This window comes from Dermacentor silvarum, chromosome 3 (assembly GCF_013339745.2).
Source record: "Dermacentor silvarum isolate Dsil-2018 chromosome 3, BIME_Dsil_1.4, whole genome shotgun sequence".
Lineage (NCBI taxonomy): Eukaryota > Metazoa > Arthropoda > Arachnida > Ixodida > Ixodidae > Dermacentor > Dermacentor silvarum.
In genome coordinates this window covers 229,282,151-229,300,524 of record NC_051156.1, presented here as the reverse complement: position 1 = coordinate 229,300,524, position 18,374 = coordinate 229,282,151, and the positions used below count along the sequence as shown (strand labels likewise).

The window sequence follows — 18,374 nt, the reverse complement described above, 5'->3', positions numbered from 1 at the left end:
ACAGCTCTGCCATCCCCATATATTTTTTTTTCATGCAACCCGGTTATAACAATTATTGGTTATAACAATGGAAGTTTCGTGGCACTTGAATATTGTTATAAGTCGGTTCAACTGTATAAGCACTCAGCGTGAACACATGGGGGCCATCGAGAAAGAAAACGGAGAGAGGACCGTGCTAGTATTTGTCGCTGGCCTAAGTGCATTCTACAGTCACGTTTTATATGTATTCTTGACTTATTTCCCATACCAGATATTGCAACCAATTTTTGCACTGCCATTTAGCACTTCCAACTGAGCTATTAGTGTGCCCCGAAGTTCGTGGCCCGTTGGGGCAGCCTTTGCAATAGCTATGGCGTTGCACTACTGAGCTCGAGATCGTGGGTTTGCTTATGGCTGCGGCGGCCACATATTGGTGAGGAAGAGGTGCAAGAATGCTTTTAATGCAAAAATAGCAAAATTGCGAAACTAAACTTTGTTTGCACCACTTTTTTACGTTCTACCATGCTTTATTGAATCAAATGAGAGAATGCGAGGACCTACGACACAGTTTATTCCTTTTGATAGCTGCAGATTAACGAGGACTGAGGTCGAATGTGTTATATGGCGAGAGCCGCCACTTTGATGGGTGCCGCCATGTTTGTTGACACAACTATTGTGTCGAGTGAGTCGCTGCGCTATGTCAGTGAAATAGCGTCGTTGACACAAACACAAAACCCTCTTTGCGTCTCGTGCATGCACAGTTGTGCTGATGCTATTTCTTTGTTCGAAAACTCCCATGTGCAGGCATGACATGAGAGTATTGCATGATTTTATTTATTTGCATACCCTAAGGGCCCCTAGCGCCGTCCAAGTCTACGTGTCTCTTCTTTGTGTTCCCGTCCATCAGCACTTGTTACGATGTCTAAGTTCCCCTAAGGGCATTACATAGGGGGGGAATTTACACAATCCAAATTTACATCACATACAGTAGAAAAGAGAAAGGCACACACAGAAAATTGGCACATCGTACAGTTGCAAAAAAAAAAAGGCAGAGGGGGAGAAAAACATCACTGCAATGCCACATGCGGCTTGGCATAGCACAATTCGATAATTATGTATTCTGCTAACAATAAATATTGCATGAATCGCGTCATAGTCTTTACATTCAAATTACTGCACATTTATAGGTTCAAGATGGGCAAGTAGGGCTGTCTGGAAAGCAGTTTCCCTTATTGTCACAACACTTTCCGGTAACGCGTTCCATTCTGTAATTGATAGTAAGAGGGGGGAAGTTTGATATTTTACTGTTTTCGCAAAAATAGGTGATACCTTGTGTATGTGATCGGTACGTGTGGAAATATGACGCGCAGGAACAATGTGTGTAGCCGCGAATCCAGAGTCGCCAAAATATAAAGAGTGGAGAAAAGACAAACGTAAGAACTTGCGTCTAGTGTCAAGGTTTAAAAGATTAGTGTGCACTTTAAAAGGGAAATGCTAGTGTATGTTGAGTACGAAGATGAAGTAAACCTAGCAGCCTCATTTTGAACAGATTCCAGGCGTTTTGTAAGACTAGCGTTATTTGGATGCCGTATGATTGATGCATACTCTAAAGACCTTATTAGGGATGTGTACGCATGCATTTTCGTTTATGTTTTGTTATGTTATGTTCAGTGCAGGCGTGTGTTCTTGATCAGTCTTGCGGTGAGCCTTTGCCCATAAGTCGTGACTCTCTCACTGTGTTGCATCCTCGGTTAATAAAGCTGCGCTTGTTCACATCTGTCTGTGGTGCCTTCTCTGCACTGTGTCGTTGAGTCGACGAACCAGGCCGCAGCGCCCTTTGTGCGTTGCATTCCTTTCGTGACCACGCTCGCGAGTTAAGCCTTGCGCAAACCCGTCTCCACAACGTGTCGACTATATCATTTAAAATTTGCATGGTATAAGCATACGTGAATTTGACCCTGCGCCAAAAGTGCTTGCTGCTGTGCCAAATAGCCTTTTTGCCTGCGCCATGACTTGCGCCAAAAGGCGAAATGGCTGTTCCACCGCTGTGTGTGCTTAAATAAAACACAATCAGAATTCCTGTTAGCACTTAGGTGTGAGCAGCCCCAGGAGCAGTGGGTGAGAAGGTTACACAAGCTTTGTGGCATTCTTGTGGCACCCAGGTGCCTGGCCTACCAATTCCCATTGAGAACATGATCCTGCGCTACGTGAAGATGAAGGCCGACTGGTGGACCAACACGGCCCACTACAACCGGGAGCGCATCCGTCGTGGAGCCACTGTGGACAAGACAGTCTGCAAGAAGAACCTGGGCCGGCTGACGCGGCTCTACCTAAAGGCCGAGCAGGAGAGGCAGCACAACTACCTCAAGGTGGGTCCACACGCAAGGCTAGCAACGACAAACATCATCGTTGTCGTTATAATTTATTCACCCTGGAAGTCTACAATGGGGCATTACATAACAATCTAACACATCGTCTGGGAATACGTCCCCAGGAAAGCGCAGTGATAGCGAAAGCAAGGCATGCCACGTCAACGCTCACAAGCAACCTGTTATGTACATCCATCAGAAAAACGAAGCGAGTGAGAAACTTTTCGCAATGCAACATTTGATTGACTAAGATTGACTGTGCATGGGAGTGATACAGTTAAACCTGGATATAACGAAATTGACAAATTCCCAAAAAACTTCGTTATAAATAAAGAGGATTTCGTTATATGCAGGTTCGGCACGAAAATTCGAAAAATAAACGTTTACCGTATTTACTCGATTCTAACGCGCCCTCAATTGTAACGCGCACCCGTTTTCCGTTTTCGTCGAAGCACTCATCCTCGGAATGTCGCACCAGGTACCGGATGCGGGGACGCATGTCGTTTCGCACAAGCGCGAGGCATCGGAAATGAAGAGCGAGCGTCACGATGGCGTCGTAGCGTCGTATAATGTTACAGTAGAACCTCGCTGTTACGTTCCCGGCGGCTGCGTTTTCCCGGCTGTGACGTCGTTTTCGACCGGTCCCGGCACAGCTACCATATAACTCAATGCATTGGTAACTCCGCTGTTGCGTCGCAACTGTGGGACCGTTCCCGCATCATACGTTGCGAACTGCCACCCCGCGCCGGCCCGAGCGGCCATTTTGACTTTTCATGTCGCTTGGCTTGGTGGCTTGACGATGGCATTTGCTGCCCAAAGTGCCGGGGGCGACAACTATGACGTATTTTCGGTTTCCGCCAGCAAAAGTATGGCCCTTGAGATCCGTATTTGCTATATAAAGATGGTGTCCATGACGTGTTGTGGCCCTAAAATTGGTTTTGGTTCATAGATATTCCGTATATAAGGGTACGGCCACGCTAGCGGCAACAAACGTGCGCGTCATGCAGCGAGCGGCAAGTTGCCGCGCGTCAGCCCGCGCGGCCACTGTGGCACTGTGTCTCGCCGCGCGACAGCGCGATAACAGCTCCCGCGCTCTCCGAACGGGCGAGCAACACCGCGAGCACTCGTTGTTTCGTGTGAGAGACGACGATCTTCGATTGAAAACCCGGCGCGGACCGGCGGCGTTCCGGTTGTGATGGCTCCGTGACGTCACCCTCGTCGCTCTTGATTGGTTCTTCATCTCGCGGCAGAAATGGGTCTCGAACCCATTTCGCTCGGCACGCTGCAAGACCCCCGATTCCTGCCGCTTTTGCCGCACGCGGCATGACGCGTTGCCGAACGTTTCTGACGCGCGTTTTTGCTGCGTGTTTTTGCTGCTAGCGTGGCCCTACCCTAAAGTCCAAGGGCGATAACGCAGTCGCTGCGCGCCGTATGCTGTATGTGCGAGTGAAAACGTGCGAGGGGAGCCGACGACCGCGTCTAATCTGGTGCGCGCAAGAAAAGCAGGGAGGAAGCGCGCCTTTCGTTGCGCTCGAGGCACCGGCGAGGGAGCACCGGGCGAGGGCACCGGCGAGGGGGGAGGGATAGCGGGGTGGCGCGCGGTCGCGCAGGCCGTATCTTGAAAGCGATCTGCGTTGGGGCAGAGTCTAGCAGTGTAGGTGCGTCGGCGGCTCGTAGCTTTCTGCGTGCTGTGTGTTCTCGGCGCTCAGTTTGCGTTGAAGCGATAGACAACAGCACGAAGGTCACTTCGCTCGCTGGAGAAGCGGTGCTTCCACACGCCGCCAGCGTTTGACAGCGCGTGTCCGCGCTCATCGAGTCTGATGTGCCACAGGTTGTACCAGCGCGTCGGCAACATCAGCTGGAAAAGGAGAGAGTGCCGGCTTGGCGGGCCAGGCCAGCTGCAGCAAGCGGCAGGATCAGATTCGAATGAAGGGAGGGGGAAAGGTCACGCCCGCGGCGGCAAGATCGCCGGGTCGAGGGATGCAGGGCTGCCTCGCACACGCACGCACGCACACATGCGCTCGCTTCGCATTCCATCGCGGCGGAGAAGGTGCTTCCGGTTGCTGCTCGCGCAAAAATGACAAAATTTGGGGCGAAATCTCTAGGTGGTCGGAGGGGGAAATTCGTTATATCGAGGGGGTCTCCCGCTGCCACTTCGTTACGTAGAGGTCTCAAATACATGTGCTTCTATGGAGTAACGGCGGGGAATCGAAAAACTTCGTTATATCCAGGAATTCGTTATATGGAGGTTCGTTATAAGCAGGTTTAAAGGGCCCCTAAACCACCCAGAGGTCGAAATTTAGTTGTGGTGTTGCAGTTGTGCACGAGTGTACAACGAACACGTAGCCGCAAGAATTTTTCGAAATGGTGCACTAATAGCGGAGTTACACGCGTTTGATGATCGAAAAACGGCCCTCGCTCGTTTCGGTCTTTCCTTCGCTACTCTCCTCGTCGGCTGGTCTCCCCTCCTCGCCGAGTGCTTCTCGAAATGACACGGGACTACGTCATCGCCAATGCGCTTCTCAAAACACTGCCTACTTCCGGTTAAGGCACGTACACGACGATATGGCCTCCAGTCTGCCGCGCGAGAGGTGTCCAAAGTAGACGACAGTTCGGCCGGCGCCCCGCCCGCTGCACAATCAACAGGCACGACCGCGAAGCTGCGCGCCTCTGCCACCGGCAACGAAAACATTGGCTGCAGCTGATTGCACGGCTACCGACGGGAGACGACCGGCTCGGCTGTGCTCGCATCGCAGCCGACGGCGCCGCTAATATCAGCGTATTTTTCTTCTGTGTGTACAATTATTGCGAAGAGCGATAACAACGATAATAAAATATTACGGCTTGTGAGCGTCGGTAATTCATTTCGAAGCGCCGTCCGCTTTAGCTTTGAAGGGAACCGGAAAAGGCCTAGCGACGATATCGGCGCCGTCGAGCGATCAGCGGCGGTGAGGCTGCCGCACAAATGAGTCCCGGTCTCATCCTCTCTACGTACGCAAGGAAATCTCGCCGCTCGTGAGCAAAACCGCTGTCGAACGGCACACCGCGAATGGGAAACGGCGTGCGGCGAGTTAGCGTGCCGGTAACGTGGACGTGAACTCGGCGCTTCTCGTCTACCCGATGTTGCTGCGGTGCCGGCGCGTGTTATGCGAAGCGTGCCGCTATAGACCCTGTGTTGCGCGCACGTCTAGAAAGGCCAACACTGTCGCACTCTGTTCGCGCAGCTAATGAGACCGCTAAGCATGACTGTGTTGGAACACGAGCGATTTGGCACTTGCGTTGCGGGCTGTAATTACCTATATGCGCAAGCGCGCACAAGCGAGCAACACGGCGAGGACGAGCAGGGAGCGCGCGTACCTGCTAGCAGACAAACCGGAAGTCGTAGGTTCTTGTTCGACCAATGGACATCGTTTCCACCGTTGACATCACCAGATTGCCCCTGCTGACATCATGACGACCGCTGGGGTGACCGGAAAGGCGAGGGGAGGAGGAAAGCATTGTTTTTTTTGGTTTTGTGGCGCGCCCGCGGCGCGTAGCGCTGCAGCGTTTGGCATGGTTGATCGTGACGGCATTCTGAACTCGATGCGCGTGTTTACTTGAAATGTTCAAAAAATATCTGAGGTGGTTTAGGGGCTCTTTAACTGTACTCCCATGCATAGCAGTATCACCAATATGTAAGTGCCCGCCTGCATACAAAGTAATCGCACTCTCGCGGGAGATTTATGCTGGTGAGCATCTCGGAGTAGTGCTTGACTATACACTCAACAAACGATTTTCCGAACGCCCGTTTTTTGGACATGCCTGATAATCGGTCCCGCCTTCGCATCACCGCCATGTACCCCACAGAGCCAATGTATAAATAAGAATGTCTGAAATTTTGGACGCAAAAACCATTCTCCGTCCGATTTTCCGGACTTTTGCTATGACCACAGGTCTGAAACAGCATTAATCGAAGCCACCACCATCACCATTTTATCTCGCTGCCTCGAACCAGTGTTGTCGCACTCAATCCTCCTGAGCCACCAACGCAGCAACGCTAAGCCTAGCTGCTTTGACGTTTTCTACCAAGCTTCTTTCTCTTTGGTGCCTTGCTTTTCTTTGAAAGAATTAGCCACTGTGAGCAATGGCTCTGACTCCACCTTTGTAATTCTCACCGATAACTTCGTTAATGCGTTGCATAATGATAGTTCCCAGTAGTCAGCTTTGCCTCAATACAGAAGTGTTAAGCCGTGAAGCGTACATATTATATTGCGGTGAAGCATAATAAGAGGGAAAGAGTACAATTGTCATGGGACACACTATGTGTTCTTTAATTGCACACGCATAAACCTGGCGTCTCTCCTGTCGCAGTATGAGCACCGATACGCCTAATCAGTGTACTGGCAGGCCGTTATATGTCGTATTTATTCGAATCTAGGCCGATAGTTTTTTTCAAATAATCACATACGAAACTCTAGGGTCGGCTTAGATTCGAGGATTTTAAAAAACGCGCCAGTTTTTAACTGAAACTGATAAATATGGTGCATAGTTAGCGCCATCTAGAAAAGTCAGTATCGCAGCCGCTACTAGCCGCGCCAGTAGCCAGCTGAAGTACACGAGCGACGTCGCCATTTTGACCTGCGTCGTATCGGTAGTATCGGTATGGTGCAGCATCGGCGCGCGGTGTGGCGTTATCGTAATGGCACCAAATGGGCGATGCCACTATAGTGCCGCTTTCTAAACGAATACTGTATTTACTCGAATCTAACGCGCACTTTCAACACGACCCTAAATCTGCGTTACCATATAGCCGTCGGCATTTCAAAATGGCCGCCTCGCACGCGCGTCGTGCCTAGCTACTGTAGCATGCAGAAGCTTCCTCCGTGTGCTGCAGTACACATGCTTAGGCAATAGTCTACCGTCTGTCTTCACGTTCTCAGCGTCTGCTCTATCTATCAGCATGAAGTACCGAGTTCATCATGATGCCGCATTTAAAAGGAAAGTGATCATCTGTGCGGAGACGGACGGAAATCGGGCCGCATCACGGGTGTTCGGAGAATCCGAAACTTGCGAGCGGGACTGGCGCAAACAGGAGAGGATTTTCACCTGCATAGCAATGCGGAACGGTTTCAGTGGACCGAAGCAGGACGTAATCTGCGACGATCCACTCCGGCGATACGATCAGGCTTGGCCCTATCTTGAAAGCAATCTGCGACTAGTAAAGTCCGCCGCGCGCCGTGTTTTCGCCGCGTTGAAGCGAGAGGCATGCTAGCATGAAGGCACGCTTCGTCTCCAGCGTTTTGACAGTTCGTTTCCACAGTCAACGAGCGAGGTGTGTTCATGTTTGCTTGAGCGCGCGTGACACCGTGCTTGTTAATAGCGGTCTACTAATTTGCTACCGCATTCGATGCATCGCCTTTCGGGCGAAACTGCGACTTTTTATTGCGATAGCAATTATATGGACACTTCAACCGGATTTCTGCCGTCGTCGTGGCCGTTGTCGTGAGGTTTCCCTATAGACCTACACCATGTTTGTAAACAGCGGTAGGCACCGTCGATATATTTTAGGCCCTATAGCGACGTCGCGTAGGCTCCGCCCAACGTTTGGCTCCGCCCACGTTCGCCGCCACCGCTTGCACGCGCGCATGGAGCATTTTTTTTAATGGGGTGGGGGAGCTAAAACCACGATTTCATGATGAAGCACACAGTAATGGGGGCGCCGGATTAAGTTTGACTATGTGAGACTCTTTAATGTGCACCCAATGCACGTTCTTGCATCTCGCCCCCATCGGGATACGGCCGAACGAGACGCTAGGCCTAGCTCGTTGACCTCCGCAGTGACGGCCGACAGCGCTTGCGGCCTGGCCTGCTGCTCATCATTGTGCGCTTATTTTCGACAACACGATTAATGTGAGCTTAAATGAATCGGTTTTGTCGGTGTCGTTGGTGCGAATAACAACGAAACTTAGCACTTGCAAGCCAGCCGAGCCGCCTCGCTGAGACGGCCGGTGCTTCGGTTTCCGTCTGTGAGACGAAATGCCGTCGGGTCGTTGCTTCGGATCGCGCCAGTGGTTTAGTACTGGGCGCTGCTTTACGAAACACGCGCAAATTCAAGATAGCTTTTCTATTAAGAACTATTTTATGTTAAAAACAAGCTGTAGCCGATTTCTACGTCGCCGTGAGCGGCGATAGAAGCGATCGCCTCGGTAATGGGACCGGCAAGGTACCGGCCCTACGGCGACGCCGCCTGTGTAGGCCCGCGCAATGTGAGCTAGCTGTTGTACGCGGCCGTCCGATCGCTCCAACTCTGTACTAACACTGTACAGTTTGTTTCGCGCTAGAAATTTAACTGACACGTTTAGGCGCATTTATGACTACCACACTGCAATAAACGCAGCTGTGACCCTGCTGCCTGCGTATGTGAACGTGTGATAGGATATTTACACTGCTGGTGGCTCAATTCTTTGAGATGAAAACAAATTCGAATGTGACGTGTTTTGTAGGGCATCTGCTCGCTCGACCTACATTCAAGGCTAATCCTAATCTAGCTTTCCCACAGTGCGGCAAGCAATTATAATGGCACGCTAATAAGGATCCTAAGATCGTATATGATCCTAATATCGTAACGATCGTAACGATCCTAAGATCGGCTAATGCACGCCAATCAAAATAAAAGGGAAGCTTAATGGTTACGAAATGTTTTGCGCATAATGGATGATCTGGTATCATAATCCAACTTTCGCTTTTTACCGCGGCGGCCCATTGCTTGAGACTGTTTTCATCAACAGGAAACCTATGAAAACTTTAGTCTCTTGCGTATTTCGACGCAACTCATCTCGTCCACATACTGCGTTTCTTTCATTGTAAAATCGTAGAATAAAGACCTCACAGATGGAACGGCACAACCACCCGCGAAACCCAGCGGCTGCTGTGGTAGGCGCGACACGGGCGGCGGCTCGGCGGCGGAGTGCCTACCAAGCAAAACTAAATTCCGACGACAGCGCCACCGCATTTTCGTGACGTAGCGCCGTGGTGTAGGTCTATAGATAAAATCTGCGCCGCATGCCGTATGCCCGAGCGGAAGCGTGCGGGGACGCGCGCTATTACGGAGAGCGAACGCACTCAATCTCTCACGCGCAAGCAAGGAAGCGGGAAGCCAGCGCCGGAGGGAGCGGGGGGGGGGGGGGGGGGGGCGCACTTCCACTCTGCCGACAACCGCGCTCTGTCGCTTGCTCGCACCGTCTCTGACCTGCTCCACACGGCTCTGACCTTTATGTGCCGTGCATTCGCCGCTCAGTTTCTGTTGAAGCGATAGACCGCACGTACCTTCGCCGCTACGGCGTATCCGCTTGCTGCCAGAGTTTTGACGGTCATTGTCTGCAGTCATTCAGTGTGATCTATTCATGTTTGTTTGTGCGCGCTCACACCACGCTTGTTCATTCAGTTAGTAATAGTCGGGCCACATTTTCCAACGCGCGCTACACATGCAATGCTGCCCACGGGAAGCGCTTCTCATCAACACCACCGTTTCACACGCGCCTTCTCGTGGTCATCGAGTCTCTCTTCATGTCGGTCTACTTACGCCGCAGCACACCTGCTTACTTAATCAGCTCATGTTTACTACAATTCATATTGCTACCAAAGCAGCTCACCTTACTTCGTATGACATTGCTGTGTTGCTATTGCATACATTGCTTTGCCCTTAGGGCCTAACTGTGACATTTTTTTTATTCATCTCAACATCAGTGCATCGGGAGTAAATCTATTTTTCCAAATTTTTCGTCACGGAAGACGGGCGTGCGTTACAATCGAGGAAGCGTGAGAATCAAGTAAATACGGTAGTTGTGCTAGCCGTAGAGGCATCGTCAAACGTTCAAACCGGGCGGAACTTCGGCATCGGTCTGTCGTTGGAGGGGGCCACGGGAGATGGTTTTTGCGTGCGCCGCAACGTGCGCTCCTTCCAAAAATGCAGCATCTCTAATGCGCTGGATGGTACTGAATATAGCGCACTGTTTGAAGATGTCAGCAGTAAGCAAGATAGCGACGAGGCTAGCAGCGATGGTGACATAGAATGAGCTCGGCATGTTCAAATTTAATAAATGCTGTTTCATTTTGCGAATGCTGTCCTCGCTTTTTCGTTCGGCCTACATTCGAGGTAAGTTTTTTTTTTTTTTTCGGACTTCAAACTTTTGGGGGGTCGGCTTAGAATCGGAGTCGGCCTTGATTCGAGTAAATACGGTGTGGACTGCACTGTATAATGAACTGCCGTATTTACTCGCACTTCTTTATCAGAAAAATTGACGCAAATTTAAGGGTGCAATCATTACGTGGGGTAAATTTTCCGCAAGAACAAAAAATTTTCTTTTTGAGTACCGAAAACACCAACAAGTTGTGGGTCAGAATTCTTATGATAGCTATCATGAACATAACCAAAAATAAAAGTTGAGTGAGGCTTACCTTTGTAATAAATGCACACATTATGTAGGCATTGCATGAATTGCACATTGTCCTTTTATTTTATTTTGTCATTTTAGTCAGTCTGAATCTTTATTGTTATCGCTGCAAGATTCATTGTCAGAACTGGCAGTGTCATCGCTGGGGGCATCTTCGCAATCCCACAGAAAGTCTTCTGTCCTGTCCAGCGCGTTCGATATGCCGGTCTTCTTTAAGCTCTTGGCCACTACCTTGTCGGAGATACCACTCCAAGCTTCGACGATCCAGGAGCAAAGCACTTCCACAGACGGTCTTCTGATTTTGCCGCTTGGTGTCGAATCATGTTGGCCCGCAGCAATCCACTCTGCGTACAGTCTAGGACATTGTCCTTGAACGTTTTGTTCACTGACATGTTGAGAGGCTGTAGCAACGACGTCAGACCCCCAGGGATCACTCCAATGTCCATGCATAGCTCCTTAAGCTCAGCACGAACGCTATCGACAAGATGGCCTCGGGAACTGTCCAGCGCACGAAGCGAGGGAAGCAGAAGCGCTCCTTGTCTTCGTCCCCAGTCGACCATGAGTTCTGCCGTCATCCACCCTTTTACTTGAGCACGAATGTGGATGCCACAGGGAAAGTTTCCCTTCGGAATAGTCTTCCGTTTCAATATAACATATGGTGGCAGCTTCCGCCCGTCTGCCGTCACTGCAAACATTACGGTGCATCGCCGCTTCTCTGCACCAGATGTTTTCACGAGGACACTTCTCGTTCACTATTGTGTTTTGGGGCATGTCGAAAGTCAACGGAGCTTGGTCGGCATTCCCTATTTGTGACAAAAGGAAGCCGCTCTTTTCGCGGATCCTTGTGATGAAGCGATGAAAGTCTATCACCTTGTCTTCATACACGGATGGGAGCCGTTGGCACGACAACGCCCGCTGCCTCAGTGACAGTCCATTTCGTCGCATGAAGCGAGTCGTCCAACCGGAGCTAGCGCGGAAGTCCTTTGCGACAATTCCCAGCTTCCTGGCAATTGTACGCGTCTTTGTCTGTACCATTTCTAATGATACTGCACAAGCATCCTTGCGCAAGTCCTTCACGTATTCGAGAACAGCCTTCTCAATGTGAGGGAACTTGCCTGTTTTGGGTCTGCGAAAAGCCCGGCGTGTCCTGTGAGTAGCCATCAGCTTCTCTCGCTCATTCTTCCAATACCGTGTTTGGATTTCATCGATGCCGAAATGCCTGCTGGCAGCACGGTTGCCATGCTCCAGTGCGTATTCAACAGCCTTTAGCTTAAAGGCGGCCAAAAACCTCGCACACCGCCCCATGGTGAAACGGCACAGAAACAAACAACCACAAAGCACACCGCCTCCTTGCAAAATGGCGATAAGCCGATAACACAGACGAGACGCGGTCACGCGGTCTCCATGGGAATGTGTCGGAACACGTTTGCTGCGGCATGACAACAAATCAACCACCAGGCGGCTGATGAAGCAAGCGGAACCAAGCCGAACGTGATTTTTTTTTTTCTCGCGAGTACATTGCGTGCATTGAAGCAGTTTCTTCCGTATCAATAATGAATAATATCGTTAATATCGGCATGTCTATGGCAATAACGTAGCCATGTCCACTTTGAGGGGACAGAAACAGATGGGCGCGCTCGGCTGCCACTGACATAGAAACACATGGCGGGCATGCTGCAAGAACTGCGGCATTTGTCTTAAATACAATCCTAATACGACATCCGCAAGGGTGGGCGAATATCTTAGCTGTGTTATAAGCGCCGGCGTATGAATAGGCTACACTTCTACCGTATCAATGTAAACGCGGCTACTGTCGTTGCTGCTTTCGATTTGTTGCATGCCCTCAAGTGCAGACGAGAGAAATCGAGATGCCTCTTATTTATTTTTAAAATTTTTGACCACAGCCATCATAAAGCCAACGAATAATAAAGGCAAGATTGGCTGTAGATTATTTTTTTCTTGAAGTGCAGAAAGGAATGAAATGGGGCATCTCCTTAAGAATATGTTTGGTGCGTGCAGTCCGCTCAGTAAATCTTGAAGAGTCGTTTGCGTATCATTCGACAGATGGTAAGCACGGTCACCATTAGCTAGACTTGGCTGCGGCAAGTTCGGGGTGCAATCATTACGCGGGAAAGAAAAAAAATTGAATTTTGACGACAAAATTAAGGGGTGCGATCATTATGCGAATGCAATCATTATGCAAGTAAATACGATACTGATATAAAGGCAACTTTTCACGGAACTATTGAGTTGGTTATAAATGTGTTTGACTGCATAAAGTGCACAAGCATGCATGTGAGCGAACAACAGTAAGCCAGGCAAAACGTAAATACAGTGAAACCTCGATTATTCAATCTTAGTTTATTTGAAATTTGGTTAATTCATAGAATTTATGCAGTCCCATAATTTGCCATGGGAATTGTGCCGGATAAATTGAAAAGCCTGTGCGCATTGATTGTCTATTGTTGCCCCCAAGCAACATATTTCCGGCTTCAGATATTTTGTATGCAGTGTCAGGAATACGGCGGGCACGACGTGGTTCTGGCTCCTGGCTGCGCCACGACACTTTTCTCCTTTCTGACTTGTGCGAACTCATGCGGCGCTGCTTGAATGTGCTGTGTCAGTTCATACGATATTGTTGGGCAACCACTGTGTAGATTTTGGCTGCAGCAGTAAGTTCTGTATGCGGAATTACTGGATACGAGAACATCTAAGTGCCAAGCCTTAGAATTAGGGTTGTGCAAATACTTAAATATCATTGAATCAAATAGTGAATGTCGAATAATTCTATTTGTGAATCGAGTATCTACAATAAAACATTGTAAATTTTACCCTCGTTAATTCAGAAAATCGGATAATTTGAACTCGTCCTCTGATCCTGGCAGGTGTATGCATTACCGCATTTACTTGAATCTAGGCCGACTCCGATTCTAAGCCAACCCCCCAAAAGTTCGAAGCCAGGAAAAAAAGAAGAAACTTACCTCGAATGTAGGCCAAACAAAAAAGCGAGGGCAGCATTCGCTAAATGAAACAGCATTTATTAAATGTGAACATGCCGAGCTCATTCTATCTCACCATTGCTGCTAGCCTCGTCGCTATCTTCCTTACTGCTGACATCTTCAAACAGTGCACTATATTCAGTACCATCAAGCACATTAGAGATGCTGCACTTTTTGAAGGAGCGCACGATCAATGTTCCTGGGTAAATGCCATCCTCGTTGCGGCGCACGCAGAAAGCATCTCCCGTGGCCCCCTCCAACGACAGACGTTTTTCTTATCGATGCCGAAGTTCTGCCCGGCTTGAACGTTTGACGGTACCTCTACGGCTAGCACAACTACCCTATTTACTCGATTCTCGTGCACCCTCAATTGTAACGCTCACCCGTTTTCCGTGAGGAAAAAAAAAAAAAAGTCCTTTACAGTACTGCGCACCTCATGCTTTCAAACAGAAATACAACGTTCTGTCATTTGGAAAAACAGATATCCTCCCGATGCACTGAAGTTGCGGTGAATAAAAAAGTTGCAGTTTCGCCTGAAAGGCGATGCATCGAATGCGATAGCAAATTAGTAGACTGCTATACGAAGTAGGGATTGCAGTTTTATTGGCCGTATAAAGTTTCAAACATTCCTAAACAAATGATTTGGTTTTCCTTCTTTTCCTCGCGCCACAACTCATTTGTTTAGCTATGCACCAACTCGCCTAACGCACTACCTTGCTATTGCAAACATCCGCTTACTAAATAATTTAAATTAGCAAACACGGTGTCACGCACGCACGGTGTCACGCACGCACAAGCAAACATGAACACATCTCGCTCGTTGACCGCGGAAACGAACTGTTAAAACGCTGGAGACGGAGAGTGCACGTTAAAGAACCCCAGGTTGTCAAAATTAATCCGGAGCCCTCCACTACGGTGTGCCTCATAATCAGAACTGGTTTTGGCACGTAAAACCCTAGAAAAGCGAAGCGTGGCTTCATGCTAGCATGCCTCTTGCTTCAATGCGGCGAAAACACGGCGCGCGGCGGACTTTCTCTGTCGCAGATTGCTTTCAAGATAGGGACAAGGCGATCATATCACCAAAGTGGGTCGCAGATTACGTCCTGCTTCTGTCCACTGAAACCGTTCAGCATTGCTTTGCTGGCGAAAATCCTCTCCTGTTTGCACCAGTCCCGCTCGCAAGTTTTGGATTCTCAGAACACCCGTGATGCAGCCCGATTTCCGTCCACCTCCGCACACATGATCACTTTCCTTTTAAATGCGGCATCATGATGAACTCAGTACTTCATGCTCATAGAGCGGACGCAGAGAACGTGAAGGCAGATAGTAGACTTTTGCCTAAGCATGTGTACTGCAGCAGACGGAGGAAGCTACGGTATGCTATGGTAGCTAGGCTCGACGCGCGTGCGAGGTGGCCATTTTGATATGCCGACGCAGATTTAAGGTCGTGTTAAAAGTGCGCGTCAGAATCGAGTAAATACGGTATTCGTTAGAAAGTGGCACTGTAGTGGCATCGCCCGTTTGCTGCCATTATGATAACGCCACACCGCGCGCCGATGCTGCACCATACCGATACTACCGATACGACGCAGGTCCAAATGGTGACGCCCCTCGTGTACTTGAGTTGGCTACTGGCGCGGCTAGCAGCGGCTGCGATACTGACTTTTCTAGATGGCGCTATCTATGCACCATATTTATCAGTTTCAGTTAAAAACTGGCGCGTTTCTTAAAATCCTCGAATCTAAGCCGACCCTAGAGTTTCGTATATGATTATTTGAAAAAAACTATAGGCCTAGATTCGAATAAATGTTATTTAATGTTACAAAGCTCTCATTAATTCGGACGTACTTAGCCACACTTTGGTTAATTGAGACAACTCTCAGAGCTTGGGAAGTGCGGAGCGCCGCAAATGTGAGACAGAAAAGACCAATAATGGCATTAGCATCCAACCTAAAGGAGGTGGCACAGTCACGAGCGGAAATGAAGTAAAGCAAAAAATCAGTTGTGATGGAAGCTGAGGGGCGGAAGCACAGTAAGAATGTTTTCTAGAAGTGACTGAAGAGTGCAGAACCTTCAGAGCAACGTTGGGCATTTTTTCAAACTTTAGTCGCCGCTGAGCTTGTACGGCACTGACTTCTGGGGATTTGTTTGTACCACTGTCCATGTATGGCAGGGACTCTCAAATGGTTAATGCACCTTTAGAAAAAAGGTCTTCTATACTTTCAATTCCAATGTCCTTCAGGAACTGTAGCATTATGTATTTTGTGTCCATATTGTGCAACTGTTGAATTTTTCTGGTGTTCTTCACCTCTTTACCAGTTTTTCATTGTATTACTGGCAGTCTGTTTTCGTGCTTTGCAAATATCATGCTGGAGTATTTTGATTTCACTTCTCAAGCTACATGGATACTATGATGGTTGATGTTTCCACTTTGGTTTCAACCAAGTTACCCTGCATGGTAATGGGCGTGTGTTTGCAGGATGGCCCTTACATCAGCGCTGAGGAGGCCGTTGCCATCTACACGACTACTGTGCATTGGCTGGAGAGCCGCCGCTTCTCACCCATCCCCTTCCCACCACTGTCGTACAAGCACGACACCAAGCTGCTCATTTTGGCCCTGGAGAGGCTCAAGGAGGCTTACAGGTGAGCCACTGACTCCAGTAGAATTCTTTGAACCATGTGTAAGACACAGCACAACAATGTAAGCACAGGTGTAACAGCTGCACCAAGAGCTGTCCTTTGCCTCATCCTGCACGAAATGAAGCATAAGAACGAGAGCCTCCTCCAGTTAACGGCTGCCTCGGTACTAAAACCAGAACCTAAATCAGGCTGCTGTGATCATTACCATTGCAGCGGTGCTGCCTCACGCCAGTGTTTGACAGTGAATGTTTAGCGAATCGAATGTTTCCAAGTTTTACAAGTTTACAATAAGTGAATGTTTACAAGTGTATACGGACGATAAAACTATTATCCTTACATTGTATAGCTGTCTACTAATTTGCTATCGCATTCGATGTTTCGGCTTTCGGGTGAAACCAACTTTTTTTCACACGTGAGAATTATATTGCGTGCAGTTCAACACTGCTCTAATTTCTCAATTTTTCCTGTTTCTCGGCTCTTGTGTTTTCCGGCTCTTTCGTTTTTTAGTTTTTTTTACAGTCCGTGAGAAATGTATCAGCGAGGTTCTACAGTATAATGAAGTCGTTAAATCGGCAATTTGCTTCATTATACAGTCGAATTCTCCTACAACGAACGTCGCCAGAACGAAATTTCCGCCACGATGAAGATTTTTCCGATTCCCCGTCAACTGCCCGTAAAAAGTAATACAGAAAAAGTCTCTTCTTAACGAGGGCATTTTATTCAGTATTTCCACTTAAATGAACTTTTCAAGAACGAAACTGGGACTGAATTGAAATTGGAACTGCCGAGTAGTCAAATTAGAAGGCCCTTGCAAAGCTGTGACGATCGTATGTCCTCTTGAACAAGGTTTTCGCGAATGAAATCAACTTCAAAGTACCGATTTACGCCACTGCAATCCATAGCCACGCATGGTCATCACGCGCCTGCGCAAGACTGCACGGGATCACCACAATCGCTGCCGTTTTCTGTGGTGTGTGTCCAGTCGAAATGGCTACGAAGAAGCGTAAATTTCTCTTTCGAGGAGAAGGCAAGTATGATCGCCTATGTGAACAGCTATAAATATGAGCAATTTCGCAGTTCGCCCGAAAGGCGAAGCATCGATTGTAATAGCAAATTAGTAGACAGCTGTATGAACTAAGGGTATTAGTTTTATCGGCCGTATAAACTTGTAAACATTCGCTTACAAACTAAATTAACAAGCACGGTGTCTCATGCGCACAGGTAAACATGAACACATCTCGCTCGATGACCGCGGAAACTCGGTGTCTACACGCTGGAGTGAGAAGGTGTGACAATAGCAGCGAGTGAATTGACCTTCGCGTCTCTCGCTTCCACGCGAACTAAACACCGAAGGCACAGCGCACACAACTCTACCGCCACTAGTTGCACTTTGCCCACATCGCAGATCGCTTTGAAGATGAGGCCCGTGCGGGCGCACACATTGTGCACATCGCAGATTGCTTTCAAGATACGGCGGCCATGCCGCAGCCGCTGTTGTCAACATGATGCCAACGTCTTGTCGTCTGGGGAAAATGACAACCCGCTAGACACACTGACTCCACCGACTGCTTTGAAAGTAATGGATCCTCATCTTAAAAGTTACCAGAGTCCACGACGACGTTGCGATGGCTCTTTTAACGGACTGTGAGCATAACGCTTTCGCTTGCCGTGAAGCGTAACAAATACAGGCTGACCGACTTCTGGAAATAAAATTTCCACCAAGCGCAAGCACAAGCTTGCCAAGCTTGTTGACTTTGTCATAAATATGCAATGAAATTGTGATAATTCAAACTGCTTCATTGCGACAATGCATGTGCCGCAAAATTAGTGTTTCGCGATTGGCTGGGCATGCACATTGGGTTAGGCATCGGCTGCAATGTGCGAAAAATGCTGTAACTGCGGCGCGAAATGCATTCTCTCGTGAAGTTGCCACTTTATTGATTGCCTCTGGTACG

At 48.8% G+C, this 18,374-nt stretch overlaps 1 protein-coding gene across 1 annotated transcript in view; it reads left to right on the top strand.

The window, feature by feature from the left end:
- LOC119446842 (pre-mRNA-processing-splicing factor 8) overlaps positions 1 to 18,374 on the top strand; it is a 253,265-nt gene that overhangs the window by 97,671 nt on the left and 137,220 nt on the right. Inside the window, exons 14-15 of the mRNA XM_037711405.2 lie at positions 2,142 to 2,348; positions 16,259 to 16,422. Of these exons, the coding sequence (XP_037567333.1) occupies positions 2,142 to 2,348; positions 16,259 to 16,422 (371 nt within the window). The remainder of the gene's footprint in view (positions 1 to 2,141; positions 2,349 to 16,258; positions 16,423 to 18,374) is intronic.